This window comes from Macaca thibetana, chromosome 3, assembly GCF_024542745.1.
Source record: "Macaca thibetana thibetana isolate TM-01 chromosome 3, ASM2454274v1, whole genome shotgun sequence".
Lineage (NCBI taxonomy): Eukaryota > Metazoa > Chordata > Mammalia > Primates > Cercopithecidae > Macaca > Macaca thibetana.
In genome coordinates, this window is record NC_065580.1 from 146836402 (window position 1) to 146854263 (window position 17862).

Sequence of the window (17862 nt, forward strand, 5' to 3'; positions counted from 1 at the left end):
CCTGCCCTGTCTGGGGCCTCAGCCCTGGGCAGCCCGGCCTCCCGGGGAGCAGCAGGAGCCCTGTATGTCAGGGTTTCAAACGACGTCCGCATCTGGTTTCTCTTTCCAGGCCACTACATGCCAGCGGGGGTTCCAGGCAAGGCAGAGGTGAGGCCTGGGCATTGCCAGAGGAGAAACTGAGGTCAGGAAGGGGGCCATGGAGCCGGAGTTGCACAGCTGGCCTGTGCTTTCCTTCTGGGGGCCTGTGGGCAGGATCTATTCCTGGAGCAGGAGATTCCTCAGGCTGACCTGCAGGGTAGTTCCCAATTTTCCACTCTGAGATGTGACACAATAAGGAAAGTCCCTCTGGTGGGGCCTTAAATTATCCCAGACTGGCCCCTGGCCCTGTTCTCCTTGGGGAACCTTGTCTGTGGCCAGGACTGGACGAGGGCGGAATCACTGACACCAGCCATGTGAGGGGGCCCTACCCCGCTGGCTGTGGGGCCAGGGCTTGTCCGGGCAGGGCCTGCAGGAAGGAAGGTGTTTTCCCGCAGTAGCCCCTGGCAAGGAGTCAGGGCAGCTTCTCCGTGCCCCTTGGGAGAAGCAGAAACTGAGGTCTTCCAACCCCATCCATGCCACTGGTGCTGTTCCAGCTCTTTCTGAGGCTGGGCCCTGGTGAGACACCGTAGTATGCATGACTGGCTGCCTGTCAGTGAGGTCTGTGTGTAGGTGGTGAGCTCCCCGTCACCAGGGGCATGCAAGCAGCTGCTAGGCAGAGAGCCCTTGTGGCCTGGGATTGTGGCTGGCCCTAACCACTGCTCCGCCACAGCCCCTGACCTGTGGATATCGTGCCAGGACAGCTGGAGCTGATCCTGGCACCGGGTTTTCTTGACTCCCAGGGCAGCGGTTAGGAGAACCGGAAAAGCTGAAAAATAAGGGAAAGATCAAGAAGCAGAAGCAGCGGGGTAGTGGGAGGGGGGAGTTAGTGGGGGATGGGGGACATAGGGGTGGAGAGGCACTAGGGCCCAGGTCCCTTACAAGGAGTGGCATGGGAGGTGGCCTGAGTTTCACTTTCATCGTGAACTTTTACTGCTGCACGCTTAAAAAGCCATCTCACTGGTCACCCCGTGGCCCATCCTGCACGGCCCCCCTCTGGCACCAGTGAGCTGGGAGGCAGCATTTGTGGCATTTCCCCACCAGCACCTCACACAGCACGTCCCTCCAGGGTCCCCGAAGCCAGGAGCCAGGACACCCCCAAACAAATGGCCCCTTCTCCCCACTGCCCACGGCTGCCACCCTCCTATCCAGACCTGTCCCCCTACCTCTGCCCACAGGGCTGCCTCCTGCCCCTCTGGCCACCAGAGTCCACCCTCCCCAGCAGCCCGAGGGATCTTTCTAGAAGGCCTGACCAAGCTCTTCCCCTGCCAGGAGCCTCTCAGGCTGTCCTTCGAATAAAGTCCAGGTTGCTTATCAGACCTTCAGCAGGCTTATCACGCCGCATCTCCCCGGCCGCACCCAGCCACACTGACCCCAGAGCTTCGCGCCCGCACTGGCCCCCAGCACCCGCCCCTCCTCCTCGTCCTCCAAGACCCCCACCCTGAAGCCCCTCAGAAGGCTCCCGGGGTCCCCATCTGTGCTCCCCAGGGCTGCCATGTGGACTCTGTCTGCACACGCCTCCCCCATCCAACACGGAGCCTCTGCCCGGGGAACCTGCTGCCTTCTGGCCTCACTGGGAAACTGCCTTCTCTTGGGCTCAGTTTCCTCATCTGCGAAGTGACATCATAGCCCCCTTCCACCAAGGATTACCCCATGGCCAGGCACACAATAAATGCAGCATCATGTACCCAGGGGTGGGGAACAGGTAAGAGCGGTGTGAGCTCAACAGACCCCAGGACGGGGACCCAGATGGGGGCCCAGACTTCAGGCCCTTTAGAAATGATGATGACCTCAGCCTGAGACCAACAGAGAGACAGAAAAAGGGGAGAAAGAGAGAGGAGAGGAGAGAGAGAAGATGGAGCAAGAATCTCCCTAGGAAGGACCATGAACTGAGACCTGGAGGCTAAGTAGGAATCACTTTGTTGGAGAGGAAGGGGAAAGGGCAAAGGGAACAGGAGTTGCAAAGGCCCTGCGGCAGGAAGGAAGACTTGAAGGTAGGCTGGTGTCACTGGTGCAGGGGACCAGGAGGAGGCGCGGGGGCTGCGGGAGGAAGGGGTGCAGGCAGCAGGGCCCAGCCAGGTCCCTACTCCAACCTTTGCCACCAATTTCCATGCCTACATTCTCATTTGATACTTAGCCACCCTTTAAAAGTGGCTCTGGGCCAGGTGTGGTGGCTCATGCCTGTAATCCCAGCATTTTGGGAGGCTAAGGTGGGAGGATCACCCAAGGTCAGGAATTTGAGACCATCCTGGCCAACATGGTGAAACCCCGTCTCTACTACAAAATTACCTGGGCGTGGTGGCACATGCCTGTAGTCCCAGCTACCTGGGCGGCTGAGGCAGGAGAATCGCTTGAATCCGGGAGGTGGAGGTTGCAGTGAGTTGAGATCGCACCACTGCACTCCAGCCTGGGTGACAGAGCGAGACTCTGTCCCCACCCTCCACCCCCTAAAAAACTGACTCTGGGCCAGGTGTGGTGGTTCATGCTTGTAGTCCCAGTTACTCAGGAGGCTGAGGCGGGAGGATCACTTGAGAACAGGAGGCTGCAGTGAGCTGTGATCACACCAGTGCACTCGAGCCTCGGTGACAGAGACATTAATGTGTGTGTGTGTGTACACACATACATATATGGGTGTGGGTTGGCTGTGGGTTTAAAACCCAAGATGGGCTGGGTGCAGGGGATCATGCCAGTAATCCCAACACTTTGGGAGGCTGAAATGGGAGGTTTGCTTGAGGCTAGGAGTTCAAGACCAGCCTGGGCAAAATAGCAAGACCCCACCTCGACAAAAAATACAAAAATATTAGTCGGGTGTGGTGGTGCACACCTATAGTCCCAGCTTTCTGGGAGGCTGAGGCAGGAGGATTGATGGAGGCTGAGAGGTCAAGGCTGCAGTGAGCTGTGATCATGTCACTGCACACCAGCCTGGGTGACAGAACAAGATCCTGTTTATGATCTATAAAATAGGTGGTTCTATTGATTCTGCAGCTCAAAAAACAGGTTCTGAGAGGAGAGGAGGAGAGGGGAAGGGAGAGGAGAGAAGAGGGAGGAGAGAAGGCCCCCTGATTGGCCTGCCCTCTCAGGCAGCGGCCCTGACTCTGACACCAGGTGAGGTCCGGGAGAAGGTCAGCCCAGCTGGTGTCCTGCCTGCGTGGCCACCCTGGTCCAGGACAGGACTTCCAGACCAGATGACCTCAGTTTCCCCACTTCCAGCCTCCACGTGTTCTGACCCCCTCAAAGACATGGAGGCAGGGAGAAAGGGGTCTCTCAGCCCATCAGGGTGGCAGGGCCCATGCTGAGGACCGAGGGAGGACACAGCCCGAGGCATCGTTCATTTCAGTTCAAAATGTCCACCTGGGCTTGCATTAGCTTAGCTCCTGGAGGACGCGCTGGCTGCTGGGTCCGGAGGGGCTGCAGAGGTGGGGACTCGAGCACCACAACTGGAGGGGTGGGGTGGGCTTATGAGGGGTTGACTCCTTCCACCAGTGTGGACTCAACCCTGAACGTCACCTGACCAAGGCTGCTGGGCCAAGCTAGAACGGAACTGGCTCCTTGAGTCCGAGAGGCGGGGGCGGTTCGGGAATGCAGAGGGCGTGAGAGAAAGAACCAAAGGAGGTGTCCTGGCTGAGGGGCGTTTCCCGTGGGACTTCTCAGAGCCTTCATCGCCTGATCTGCACCTCCTCTCCCCCAGCGAGAGGCCACACTACACAGTGGTTCCCAAACTGACTTGCCCACAGGACCCCTGCGGACGGTCGTGGGGGACCACGTCGGCCCCACTGCAGAGCGTGGAAGGGACGTCGCCCTCCTCCCCACCCCAGAGGCTGCCGTCAACCAACGGCATCCCTACGGCCCCCGGCAGGACAGGGAGCGGGAAGCTGTGACACCCCATTTTAAGGGGCCACCCATTAATTAATTAGGCTCCATGAATAATGCATGCCACCTTGGGTATATTAATAGCATATTTATATGGTGTGCTATGGGGAGTATACATTCTCATCTGAACACCTCACAAATAATTCACGACGCGGCTCCTTCCCCAGCCTCCAGGAGAGCCTGGCCGGTGCTGCGGCTGGGGCCACTGGGCTGCTTCCCACAGCCAAACTCTACGTTTCATTATAAATGGCTTTGCTGGGCATGTCGGTAACTCGTGCATTTCCATCCACTTTATTATTAATGGCTTTCCTGAACTGTAGCAGCCCGACGCCGTGCACAATGCGTTATAAATATTTGATCCGGCATCTATGGTCTGCCATTTATCATTTATAACGGGTTACAAAAACATTATAAAACATTTACTGCACATTTATAGATCATTCTCGACTACCACCACGATGTGTTATAAATACATTATTAATCCTTTCCACGCCATTTATAGGAATCCCTTGTAACAGGGCCCAGCTCCGCCCCACCACCTTCGAGGAGCACAGGGCTCGCACGGGGGCTGACGGGTGTCGCTGGGTGGCAGGACCGGGGCAGAGAAGCCAGCCTGCCTCTAAGTGCTGTGTGTCCTTGTCTGGATCATGGCACCTCTCTGTTCAGAGAGATAACAGCACAGATGCCTGGTCCTCGGCACCTGCTGTGTGTCACACAGGTTGTTCACTGCCCCCAAGTCTCAGGCAGTTTTTTGTTTTTATTTTTTTGAGACGGAGTCTCACTCTGTTGCCCAGGCTGGAATGCAGTAGCATGATCTTGGCTCATCGCGACCTCTGCCTCCCGGGTTTCAAGGGATTCTCCTGCCTTAGCCTCCCAAGTAGCTGGTATTACAGACATGCACCATCACGCCCAGCTCATTTTTGTATTTTTAGTACAGACGGGGTTTCACTATGTTGGCCATGCTGGTCTCAAACTCCTGACCTCAAGTGATCCACCTGCCTCAGTCTCCCAAAGTGCTGGGATTACAGGCATGAGCCACCACACCCAGCCTTGTTTTTGTTTTCTGAGACGAAGTCTTTTTCTTTCACCCAGGCTGGAGTGCAGTGGCGCTATCTTGGTGATCTCAACTCACTGCAGCCTCCGCTTCCCGGGTTCAAGCGATTCTCCCACGTCAGCATCCGAGTAGCTGGGATTACAGGCACACACCACCATGCCCGGCTAATTTTTGCATTTTTAGTAGAGACGGGGTTTTGCCATGTTGGCCAGGCTGGTCTTGAACTCCTGACTTCAGCTGATCTGCCCACCTCGGCCTCCCCAGGTGCTGGGATTAGGCCTCCCCAAGTGCTACGATTATAGGCATGAGCCGCCACACCCGGTCTCAGGCATGACCTTGATGCCCATTTCACAGGTAAGGAATCAAGCTCAGAGAGGGGCAGCAATTTGTCCAAGGCCACAGTCCGGGTAGGGAGCTGGCGTCAGAACCCTGGGGTCGGTCCTGCCTTGTGTCACCCACCTGCCCGGGCCTGCAGCCACAGGCTATGGCCCACCTGACTGGACTCTGTGGACAGGGCCTCCAGGGTCCTGGCTGGAATGCTGACTGGGGATGAAAGAGGCCTAAAGGGTGTTTGGGATGCAGCAGCCCCTCCACCGTACCCCAGCTCTGGAGGCCCCCGGGCCCTGTGTCCCCAAGGACCCTGTGTCCCCCACAGCCGGGGCGCCACCAGTGGCCTGGTGTGCAGAGTACTGTGGTCAGTGCCGCCCTCACCAGGGCCCTGCGTTTTCCATCTTAGGGACGGCGCGTGGCCGCCTCCCGGCTCCCTCCCCTCCCAGGGCCCCAGTCTCCCTACTACAGGATGAGGGATGAGCGCCCGAGGAGCCCTGTGTGCCAGGCCTGCCCCCTGTGCCCCCTGAGGCTTACAGGCCTCTCCAGGCCTGACTCCATAGCAGGAGGGCACCAGTGAGAAAAGAGGGCTGTGGGTGCCGGCCCCTCCCCTCCACCTGCCCTGCTGGTGGTCAGCCAGAGCCCTGTGCCCCATTGCAAGTGGATGGGCCCAACTCCTCCCCACCGCTCCAGACCCACCCGCCATGCCGCCTTCCCCCAAGAGCCCTTCCTAACCCCCAGGCAGAGAGAGGGTGCCCACCACAACCTGGCACAGGCCTACTGGGGTCCAACCCTGGGTCCCCAGTGACCCCAGCAGGGCCTGGCATGGGGTGTCCTTTTGGGCCTGGCCCAGTGAGGGGGTTTGGAAAGAACTGGGATGTCTAGTTCTGCCTGCCCATGCTCCTCAGCTTCCTACAGGCCACCTCCCAGGACAGAAGGGGCCACTGTCCCTGGGGGAGGCCTCAGCCACACCCTCCTCTTCTGAAGCACCTGGAATGACCCCAACCACGGGCTAGGCCTGGGCCTAATTGGGTCAGGGGTCTGGGTTGCTCTGAGGAAGGGAGCTGGGGGAGGCCCAGGCCCCCCAAACAGCTCCTGCCCGGCACCCTACCTGCCATGTGACCTCGGGCCACTGTCTGGGCCTCCCAGGGTGAATGTGGGAGACACCTCATGGGGAGACCTGCACTCTTGCTGCCAAGGGCGCTCATCTCCCCGGTGCCCACACTCAGCCCTGTGGCCACCACCGTCTGGCCTGTTTGAAGGTCAGGGTCCATCCCCAGCCAGAGCTGAAACTGAAACCCGGAAGCACTTGTTTTGAGACTGAAGAAGCAGGTGAGCTTGTCACTATGGCATCCCCTGGCCCCGCCCCATCCCCACCTGGAGGAGCGAGCCCCGGACTGCCAGGAACCACCAGGAGGGGCTGGCACCCTGCCTGGCCTGGCTCAGACATGCTCCTGGAAGGAAGGGAACTGTGGGGTCTGGGCTGGACTCTGAGTCCTGGGGCCATCTGGGCTCCAGGGGTGACCCTAGACGAGGGGCTCAGTCACAGCCACGTGGGAAGGTGCTGATCCCAGATCCTCCGCTGTTCCAGAACAGACGGCCTGGGACCTGCCCGCAGCCACCCAGCAGCGCAGGGGTCCTACTGGGTGCCCCGCATGGCTGCTTCCCGAGGTCCCTGGGCCCAGTGGCCGTGGTGAGGAACTTGGGGAACCAGAGGGAGGCAGAGGCCAGGCGTGGATCATGGCCTGACCCAGGGCTCCCTGGTCCATCCCGCAGCCCCCTGTCCACCCTGGGGTGGGCACCATCATTCCAACACCCACACTTCTGCTCACACAGCCCCTGCCAGGCACCTGCTGCAGGCAGAGATTCCAGTCTACTCATTTCTTTGTCCAGGAGCGGTCAGGTTTCCCTCCCAGCCATCCTTCCCATCTTGCCCAGCACAGATCGGAGAAGCCTCTCACCTCTGGGACACAGAACCTGCGGTCCACCCCGGCAGCCAAGGCCAGACACGCCCCCTGGGGTTCCCTCTATGGTGGGGACAGGCCCAGGCCACCCTCTAGAGATTATGGAAGCACTTGGCCAGGTGGGGGCTAAGTTTGCCCCACGGGTGCCACAATTTTGAGCCACCAAGTCCCTGAGCCCTGGGGTCAGCACCCTGGGGTGGGTGGGGTCTCGGGCACGCCTGGCACATCCTAGCCCCAGTTGGCACACACACCAGAGCCGATATCCCTAGCCTGAGCCCTTGCCACCTGCCAGGCCAGCTACTTCCCCCGGATGCCTCTGCTTAGCTTAACCTCCGCTGCCTCCTGGGTGGGAGTGAACACAGGCCCAGGCAGCAAGAGGCCCAGAGAGGGTCCCAGGCCTCAGGATCAGGGCCCCACCCTCAGCGCCCTCCCCATCCCCCTTCCCCGTGCCTGGTCCACGACCCCAGCCAATGTCCTGGGGCTCTACCTGTCACAGGCTGCTCTGAGCCAGACACAGGCACCCCCGTGAAGGGCCCAGGCTTGCACCCAGCTGGGACACACACACTGGCCTCCAGGCCTAGCAGCAGCATCCTTCTCTTTCCCTGTCCTCAACCCAGGCACTGGGTTCTGAGCCCACAGAGCTCGGACCTCACTCTCCCTCTCTGATCAGACCCTGAGGCAGGCAGGCCTTGGCTGGAGGGACGTCAGGAGAGCAGAGGACCAAAGGCTGGCGGGATGCAGGAGGCTCCGGACTGTGGGGTGCGGGAAGCCAGCCTTGAGGAGGTGCCTCAGGAGCCCATAGGGGGTATAGCGTCAAGAAAGGGTGGGCCTGGCTGGAAGGGACACGGTGACGTGGCTCAGGTGCTGCACCTGGGGAGAAGGGTTGGGATCCCGAAGGTGCGGACTGGCAAAGGCCCCACATCCAGGACTGGGAGAGAGAGCCTGGCCCTCAGGAGGCTGGGGTTTGGGTGTGGGGCACACAGCAGGCACTGGGGGCCAGCGGGCTGGGTGGGCCCGTCCTCAGTCTCAGATGAGACTGGGTCGTGTCCCCACCAAGCCGTAACACGCTTCTGTCCTCTAAGACTCGGGTGGACACGGGCCCTGACCTTGACCCCTGAGCCCGCACAGCCTGCACACACCCACCCCCTATGAGGATGCCTCCCTACATCCACACCCTACCCCCGAGGCCGGGGAGGCATCCAAATCCCTGCCTTGCATCTGCTGAGCCTCCCGGGCCCCTTCCCACTGCACAAACCTCAGGCCCCGCTTCCGCTCAGCCCAGCCCCAGGGCCTCTGGGCCTCCCAGGTCCCACCCCGGGGCAGCCCATGGCTCCAGGGCCCTAGGGCTCAAATCTCAGCCCTGTCCCTTATCTGTGCAGAGGTAGGAGAGCCAGCAGCAGAGCAGAAAGGGCCTCATCCCACACCCAGGCTTGTGCTGGGCGCTCCTCACTGCTGTCCCTGTCCCTAATCCTAACACACACTCGGACCCAGGGCAGAGGTGCTGGCACCAGGGGCCTGAAGGCAAGGCACTAAGGGCAAGGGTGGAGGAGGATGGCCCCGCACAGCTGGGATGGAGGCTGCTCGGCGGCCCATAGGCCTCCAAGTCACTCCCAGAGCAGCCTCCCAGTCCCCTGGAGCCACAGGAGCCAGCTGCAGACAGGCATGTCTGGTGTTAGACCCGGCACTGGCTCACCCCACCCGGGACCTGGTCCCTGGACCTGTGCAGCCTGGAAGAGTCTGGGGAGGGTGGGCAGGAGGGCGCAGGGGCCTGGGCGGGCGTGCAGGCCAGGGGCTGGGCTGGGCTGGGAGGCTGTGGGCCTGGAGCCCGGCTGCCCCCTTGCTGGGTGCTGTCGCGGGGCATTCCCCAAGGCCACGGCATCACTAGAACCTTGAGGCCTCGCGCTACCTAGGCTTGGAGGAGGGCCTGGGTCAGCTTCTCAGCCACAGTGGCCCAGGCAGAGGGCGGCTGGGGCGGGGCTGACCTGGGGGGACTCATAGGGAACCGGGAGAGCACGGGTCCCATCTGTGTGCTGGGAAGACCCCACTACGGTGAGGACAGAGGGGTGGGCAGCTCTAACCCCAACCAGGCCAGCAAACGGGCCCCACACCAAGCTCCACCCTGCATGCACTAGGACCCTCCCAGACCCTCCCCTGTGAGCGGGTGCTGGGAAAGGCAGGACGAGCAGCTCGCCGGCTACTGGGACTCTTCCGGAATGGGACCCCCACTCAGCTCCCACAGGGGGACACCCACAGTTGAGGCTCTCAGGGCCTTGTTGATCCTTTTAGTGCAGGAGAGAGAGATCGGTCTGCAGGGCCAGTCCCCCACACAGCCCGACAAGGCTGGACTCACTCAACAGAGGCCGACCCCGTGAGCAGAGGACTCGAGGCCAGGCAGGGCCCAGGGCCGGCACCTGACGGGGAGACCGTGATGGTGGGGGCAGCCAAGCAGGCAGCGTCCCCTGACCCTCGACACCTGCGGGAACTGCTGGCCCAAGGGAGAGCCCGGCCTGGCCTTGGTCTCCACCTCCCAAGACCCTGCTCAACTCCCTGCGCTGCAGGGCTGGGGAGCCAAGGCCAGGGTCCTCGAGGCTCCAGCTGGCCAGAGGGTGACATGGGACACCAAAGAGGACACAGAGAGTTCAGATCGTTTCATTCAAAACCAGCCCAGGCCACGCCCGGTGGGATCCTGCACACGCTGGGCCACGCTGCCCACCACTCTGCCGCAGGGCTGTGGCCCGGAAGGTGAATGAGGGCTTGGTGGACGGCCCCCCATGCCAGCAGCCGGCCCAGAGCCACCCCAGGGCTCGGAGTATTATTCCTGGGCCTGCCTGGCCTCGGAGCTCGGCGCCCTCACCTCCTCGGAGACCAGCAATGGCGGCGCTCCCTGGGCTTCGCCTTGAGGATCCACAGGGATGGGACGAGCTGGGGCTTGGAAGGGGGTCGGCTGCCACAGGCTCACATCACGGCCTCCATATGCAGGATCCTCAGGGCCTCAGAGATCTGCGCGCTGGGGTCCATCTGGCCGTACATGCCCACCAGGAAGGCCCGGTGCAGCAGCACAGCCGCATGCTCTGTGGGGGAGACGGGGCCCCGCACGTCATGCTGACCACAAACACCCTGGCCGCAGTGACCAGACCTCGGGACTTGCAAGAGCCAGCTCTCAGGAGACGCGCCTCCGGCCTCCCCGGGGGCTGCCAGGGCCCCAGACGGGGGACCTGTCCTCACCTTGGCACAGAAGAGTGTACTCGGGCAGGTTCCTGAGGGCCGTTTGCACCACCTCAAAGTCCTGGCTGCCCAGGCAGTACATGAATGTGGGCAGGAAGTCAGCTGCGATGCTGAAAGAGCCACGCACTTCAGTGGGCACCTCCGCCCTGTGCCCACGCCAGACCCCCACCCAACAGGGCGAGCCTGGTCTGGCCACCAGGTGGGTCAAGCAGTGACCTGGTTTAGCAGGGCCCGGTGGAGGCGGCGGACGGAGGCCGGCGGTGGTCTCACCTGGGGCTGTTCTGGATGGAGCGCAGGGCCAGGCTGAAGGCCAGGTTGCGGCAAGACTCCTCGGCCGAGCTCATCAGCCGCTGCAGGTTGGTCTGACCGGGGAAAAGGTGGGAGGTGTGTGACTGGGGGGTCCAGCCCCCATCGAGGCCCCTTCACCTCTTGGTCTCTTGATGGCCGATGGCAATGGCAGGGACCCTAGGCTCCTATCCAAAAAGCAGGACGCATCCGCCATCGGCCAGTCCCAGCCCAGGGCTAAAGGTGGGCCTGCCCTGGCAGCCTGTGAATGCCTGGGCTGGGGCCCCACCCGAAGCCCGGCCTCAGAGGACTCCCTGGGGCTCAGGGTGAGCACACCCTGTTGGGGGCAGTGGCCCTGCTGAGGTTCTCCAAGGGATCAGCTCCTCCCAGCTCTCCCTCAGCCCCATCCAGCTCACCGAGAAGAAGCCCAGGATCTCGGGTCTCCGCCGGGACATCTCGTCTATGTCACTCAGAACCTCCAGCAGATCTAACACAGAGAGAGGGCCAGGCCGGAGCTGAAGGGCCCAAGCAGACCTCTGCCCACCCCAGCCCAGCCAGCCACCCAGAGGGGGCAAGGCCCCGAGCACCACAGGACAGAAATCACGGGAAAGCATGAGCCCAGTGATACCCGCAGCAGTGAAGCCTCCAAGCTCCGCAAATGCCCGCCCCTGCCCCCAAGCTCCGCAAATGCCCGTGCCTGCCCCCAAGCTCCGCAAATGCCCGTGCCTGCCCCCAAGCTCCGCAAATGCCCGTCCCTGCCCCCCAGCTCCGCAAATGCCCGCCCCTGCCCCCAAGCTCCGCAAGTGCCCGCCCCTGCCCCCAAGCTCCGCAAATGCCCGTGCCTGCCCCCAAGCTCCGCAAATGCCCGCCCCTGCCCCCAAGCTCCGCAAATGCCCGCCCCTGCCCCTACTCGTGGTCTCCAAGGAAAGAGACTGACCCCTTGCGGCAGCCCCACATCCAGGGTGCTCTTAGCATCAAGTGGCCCCACGGCCCGACTCCACCTGGGCCACCCAGCCTTGGCTCTTCTCTGAAGGCGGCCACCAGTCCTGCCTACCCGCTGGTCCTGCCCACCTGCCTGACCTCTTCCTGCCACACTCCCACCCCCTCAGGGTGCTCCCCTGCCTTTTGCTGTGTCTGAAGCAGAGCAGCACCCTCCAGCTCCCCTGGGCCCCTGAGTTTCTAAGGCCCTCTCTGGGGTGCTCCCCAACGTGAGGAACAGCCCACCCACCCACAGCCCAGCGTGGGCCGTGCTCACGCCCCAGTCAGTGCCGGGAGAGCTGCTGGTTGCTACCCGCAGCCACATGGGACCCAGGGCACCGACCTCGAGTGGGTGAAGCAGGGCTCGACTTACCCTCCACCGTTTGGCCCCGGGAAAGCCGCTTCATGTAGGGGGCCATCTCGGCAGCGGTCAGAGGGGTGAACAGGGAGACGCTGACCAGGGGCAAGGAGCCGGCTGAGCTCTCCTCTGGAAGACAGTGGCAGTGCTGCAGGAGGGCGGGAGCGGCAGGACATGCCACACTGAAGCACCAGGGCCTGCCCTCCCGACAGCACAATGACCACTGTTCAGGCTCCCAAGGTGGCAGCACACAGCAGTGCTCCACAAACAGGGTAGAGTCAGGAGCCAGGAGCCCCCTTTGGATCCGACGCATGCACCTCTGCGAGTCTCTCCCTGCTGTTTCTCGAAATGCGGGCCATGACCCACTGGGCACAAGGCAGGATGGCCCCTTGGGACCCGGGCCTGGCACTCTTCCGGCGGCACAGGAGAGACGTGCTGCGGTGCCGTGTCACCTCAGGCAGGGAAGGACGGGAGTGAAAAGCCAATGACGAGCCCTGCCCAGTAGGACCAGGGGAGGCTTCCTGGGGAGGGACACCTGGGACAAGCGCTGGTGGGTGGTAGATGTACCAGGAGCAGAGGCAATGTGCCGGGGGTGTGGCAATGTGCCGGGGCCGGGGCAATGTGCCAGGGGCGGAGGCGATGTGGCAGGGGTAGGGGTAATGTGCCGGGGGCGGGGGCGATGCGCCGGGGGAGGGGGCGACGCGCCGGGGGTGGGGGCGACGTGCCGCCTGGAGGCGACGTGCCGGGGGGCGGGGGCGACGTGCCGGGGGTGGAGGTGATGTGCCGGGTGGGGCGATGTGCTGGGCAGGTGTGCTGATGCTCTGTCAGGCACCAGTCAGCACTTCGTCCCCGTGAGGTGGGCCAGGGGCCAGCCAGTCAGCAAGGTCCCGGCTCACAAAGCCCCATCAGGACGCCTCAGACGGCCCAGGGCTGGCTGTGCGGCCGGGAAAACCAGGCCCCCAGGACTGTTCCACAGCTGCTTCCAGCAGCCCCTGCCAGCCCCACTCACCCTCGCCCTCTTCGTCCAGGCCTCGGTCGGTCCTGTCGTCCCTGCTGGGCAGACTGAGCCCTGCAAGGAGGGATTTCAGCATCACCAGGTCACTGTTGTCGAAGGACAGGTCGCTAGGGAGAGAAGATGCTTTCACCTGGGAGGAAGACGCTGGCGGGTGGAAGGCTGGGTCAGGGGAGGCCCAGGCGGGGAGGCCATGTGTGCGTGGAACAGGACAGAGACTGCAGGGGTGGGTGTGGACAGCTCCGGCGCAGGGTGGAGCGGCCTCTGCCCCCTGGGATGAGCACCACGCACAGCAGCCCTCTCCTGCCTCAGGAGCCGCAGATCTGACGTGACCCAGTCTCCCCGAGAACACCCTCCAGACCCTGCTGGACCTGGCCAGAGGCCCGAGGCTTCCCTGCAGCCCGTGGCACTCACTGGAGCGGGTCAGCGTGCTTCTGAAGGAAGGAAACAGCTGCCGCGGCGTTGTAGGTGATGTACTTATGGATGAACTGCACAAACTTGTTGATGAAGGCAGCTAGGTGGCGGGAGGACTTCCTATAATTCTGCAAAGCAAAAGCGGCACCCTCGAGTTGCTCTGCCCTGCTGGGCCAAAACACAGCCTGTGCTCCCATCTGTTCCCAGAGCCTCAGGGCACGGACTCCACAGCCAAGAGCCCCCAGCCAATGAGCCCCCTCTGCCAATCACTGTGGTGTCACGGGCCCGAGGGTGGCCAGCGTGGCCTGTCAGGGTGTGGACACAGCCGTCTGGGGCACATGCCCAGATCGATGAGGGGCTCGAGGTGGCACAAGCGACACGCAGAGAGCAGCACGGAGGGTCTGGGCTGGGCTTCTGCAGGACGTGGGACCCCCAGGCACACGAGGGGCAGCAGGCAGGGGCTTCCCAGGGTGGGAGCTGGTCCCCAGGGCAGGTGGCCTGGCCTGGGCCTTGGTTGCAGGGGTCCTCCCAGTCCCTCCCCGGGTGGAGGCGGCAGGCCTGGGCCAGGGCAGAGGGAGTGGAAGGGAGCACGGTGGCAGGCGGCGGGAGTACACACCAGCAGCAGGCGGATGAAGGACAGCAGGCAGTCCCACAGCGCCCCCTGGTGCTCGCTGCGGAACACGTGCGGCTGCAGCAGCTCCAGCAGGCCCAGCACGTGCAGGAAGCAGCTCAGGTGGTTCTGCTGCCGGAACTCCTGGAAGTTGAGGTGGGTACGGCCGTGCAGGAGCGCCGCGATCATGGGCAGGTGCCTGCGGGTGCAGTGAGGGCCCAGTCAGCCCCGGCCAGCCGGCTCACGTGGCACATGTCCCGAGGAAGGCCCCACTGACTGCCCCAGGAGCCAGACCCTGGGCTGCCCACCCAGACTCCCACACCACCCCCCGCCCTAGGAGGTGGGGATGACATTGCCCCTCTCTGGGGCCCACCCAGCTCCTCCCACCTGAGGCCCAGCTCAGGGCTCTGACTTCCCTCCGTCAACCTCAGCCCATGGGAAACATGCTTTTTGTTTTTTGTTTGAAATGGAGTTTCGCTCTTGTTGCTCAGGCTGGAGAGCCGCAGAGCCCTGGTTAAACCAGCGTCTGGTGAGGGCAGCGCTTCTGAGGCAGCACCTGAGCAGCAGTAGTGGGTGCGCCACTGCCAGCTTCCGGCAGGCCATGCTGGCGTCCGCCCCTCGGTTCTCCGACGCCCGGGAGTCGCTGGTGTCCGCCAGGAGCGTGATGAAGCGGTGGATGAGTCCATCCAGCTGCAGGGAGGGGCCCTCTGAGGCTGGGGCCGCTGGCTCCCCTCACTTGCCCGCCCACACTCAGCCTGGCCGCCAGCTGTGGCCGCGATCCACCGCATGGCATGCCATGAGCAGAGGAACTGGCTCCTTAAGGCTTCCATGAGCACCTCAGGAGGGCAGGTAGGCCACAGCCAGCCTCTGGGAAAACCCCACACAGAATAAAACCAAAGCTCAACACCGAATGATACAAAGCGGGAAACAAGCCAAAACTGCACATCGGCCAGGCGGTGCGGTGGCTCATGCACGTCATCCCAGCACTCTGTGAGGCCGAGGCAGGAAGATCACCAGAGCCCACGAGTTCAGACCAGCCTGGGCAACATGGCGAGACCCCGTCTCTGTTTTTAAAAATACAAAAAGATGGCCGGGCGCAGTGGCTCACGCCTGTAATCCCAGCACTTTGGGAGGCCGAGACGGGTGGATCACGAGGTCAGGAGATCGAGACCATCCTGGCTAACACAGTGAAATCCCGTCTCTAATAAAAAAAAAAAAAAACTAGCCGGGCGAGGTGGCGGGCGCCTGTAGTCCCAGCTACTCGGGAGGCTGAGGCAGGAGAATGGCGTAAACCCAGGAGGTGGAGCTTGCAGTAAGCTGAGATCCAGCCACTGCACTCCAGCCTGGGCGACAGAGAGAGACTCCCGTCTCAAAAAAAAAAAAATTAACTGGGTGTGGTGGCACATGCCTGTGGTCCCAGCTACTCGGGAGGCTGAGGTGGGAGGATCACTTGAGCACGGGAGGTTGAGGCTGCAGTGAGCTATGATGGTGCCGCTGCACTCCAGCCTTGGCAGCAGACACCCTGCCTCAAAAACTCCCTGCAAAACTGCACATCAAGTATGATTTCAACATATAAAACTACTTATAAGTGAAAAAAATCACAGGCAGAAATGATTAGAGAAAGTCAGCTGCCCTCTGTGGTACCAGCAGAAGACAGGCTGCGGGTTCCAGCCAGTGGCGGGGAAGCGGGCACGAGAGGCCCAGCCCTGCCCCCAGGGTGACTGGAGAGGAGCGGACGCAGCCGTCCACCAAGACCCATGCACGAGTCCCCAGCAGCTGTCACTGCCCCAAACTGAACGTGACTCCACGTCCACCAGCAGGTGAGCAGATAAACCAACGGTCCATCCACACGATGGCAGGCCGCTCAGCACCCATGACACCACGACTCTCCAGACTCTGCTGGATGGCGCCCCGCGAGCGAAGCGCCTGCAGGCCCCCTCGGTATAAAACTCAATGCAGACAAACCCACAGGGCCACAGGGCAGCACAGACCGGGAAGGGACAAGAGGTGAAGCTGGTGATGGCCACACAAACTGGGGCCTCTGCCCTCCCTCCCTGCCCGGCCAGGGCACCTGGGACGGCGCAGGGAGCGGCAGAGTGGTGCCCTCACCTTGCAGATGCTGCTGCTGGCAGCTCCTTCGCTGTGCAGCAGGACCTCAGGCACGGGCACCCGCAGCTCCGGCCGCTGTAGGTAGAGCTGCAGGAGGAGGTCTCGGCAGCGCCTGCCCAGCACACTGGAAGAGATGGAGCAGGGCTCACCAGGCGGACGGGGCCCCAGTGACAGGGGTGGGAGGACGGGACCAGGCGTGATGGGGAACCACCCGGGGCTGGGCTTCGACCCCCTCCATGGGGCTCACTCCCAGGCAGCATCTGGGGCCAGGGGGCCTGAGCACCTGTCTCCCCACTGCTGGATGCAGCCTGACAGGTGCTCCGTCACCTTCCTGACACCCTCATCGTCCCCACGGCAGCAGCTGAGCAGCAGGGGCAGCCGGGCCTGGATGAGGCTGCAGGCGGCCGCGTCCCCATCCTGGCTCCGCGTCTCTGCCTCGGCCAGGATCAGCTCCACCAGGCTTATGAGCTCCGGACCCTGCACCCGCAGCACTAGCTCCTCCCGCCGCTTCTGTAACAGGCATCTGCATCAGTCCCGGAGCGCCACGCCCTCTCCCGGATGGGCCACCCTCCCAAGACCTGCCTGCGGGGTGCGCTGGTCCCGCCCCTGCCAGATGCGAGGAACGTGGATGCAGGCCCAGAGGAAGTCCAGAGAGGCGGAGGGGTCGAACCTGTGGGGAGGCACGGGTTCCACTGAGCATGAGGTGTCTCGTCTCAGCACGGGAGATACCAGTCAGAGATGGCGCTGGGAGAGTTCTGGCAAAGGCCAGTGTGCACGTGGCCCAGGTCAGGGACATGGAGGCGCCCACCTCTGCTCCCGGCTCTTGCCCAGCAGGACTCGGATGCACTGGTGCAGCGTGGGCCAGCTGGACTGATGCGTGAAGAGGGTCAGGAGGTAGGGGCGGAACGAGGGCACCTGGGCCTGACCTTTGCCCTGGGGAGGGAGAAAGAAGCCCAGATGGCCTCACCAGGGCCAATGGCAGACTCTGCTGAGGTCAACTGATGGTTTCCCCAATGAGCCGCTCAGAGAGCCGAGGCCTGGGGTGCTGCCGGTGACACCGGCCCCGTCATGTGGTGCTTGAGGGCCCCTCCTGGTGGCTGTGCAGCATCTCCCCACCTCTTCCCATGGGAGCCATGCCACAGAGTGGAGGTGCCCAGGGCTCCGTGCAGCCTCTCTGGTGAGGTCATCCCTCCCCTGCGGGGGACCTGGGGAGCCCAGCACCTGCCCTCCCTTCTCCTGGCCACAGCCCCATTCCCTTTGGGAAGACGGAGGCCCCTACACAATCTACAGGGTTTGGCGTGGCCAACCCTACCCCGTTCACCCGCCCCGTCCCCCCATCTGGCTGGTCCACAGGCAACTGTGACCCTGGCCTGGGCTCTGCTGGGGCCAACAGGGGACCCTGCCCTTCCTCTGGGTTGCTACAGGACATGGCCTGAGAGTGGGGGGGCTACTGGGGCCCCTGCAAGGCTCGCCCAGGCCAAGGCTGCTGCACTGCAGGTCAGGAAGAGCCCTAGACCCCAG

At 62.9% G+C, this 17862-nt stretch overlaps 2 protein-coding genes across 2 annotated transcripts in view; one reads left to right on the forward strand and one right to left on the reverse strand.

Moving 5' to 3' along the window:
* The window catches only part of NUDT1 (nudix hydrolase 1), a 1171653-nt gene that overhangs the window by 343172 nt on the left and 810619 nt on the right, over window positions 1-17862 (forward strand). The window lies entirely within an intron of this gene.
* INTS1 (integrator complex subunit 1) overlaps window positions 9984-17862 on the reverse strand; it is a 34658-nt gene continuing 26779 nt past the window's right edge. The window contains exons 36-48 of the mRNA XM_050784309.1: window positions 17150-17274; window positions 16924-17011; window positions 16625-16851; window positions 16342-16465; window positions 14789-14922; window positions 14239-14431; window positions 13623-13750; window positions 13206-13318; window positions 12212-12325; window positions 11277-11347; window positions 10846-10937; window positions 10576-10685; window positions 9984-10421 (exon numbers count right to left, since the gene is read on the reverse strand). Of these exons, the coding sequence (XP_050640266.1) occupies window positions 10306-10421; window positions 10576-10685; window positions 10846-10937; window positions 11277-11347; window positions 12212-12325; window positions 13206-13318; window positions 13623-13750; window positions 14239-14431; window positions 14789-14922; window positions 16342-16465; window positions 16625-16851; window positions 16924-17011; window positions 17150-17274 (1635 nt within the window). The 3' untranslated portion in view covers window positions 9984-10305. The remainder of the gene's footprint in view (window positions 10422-10575; window positions 10686-10845; window positions 10938-11276; window positions 11348-12211; window positions 12326-13205; window positions 13319-13622; window positions 13751-14238; window positions 14432-14788; window positions 14923-16341; window positions 16466-16624; window positions 16852-16923; window positions 17012-17149; window positions 17275-17862) is intronic.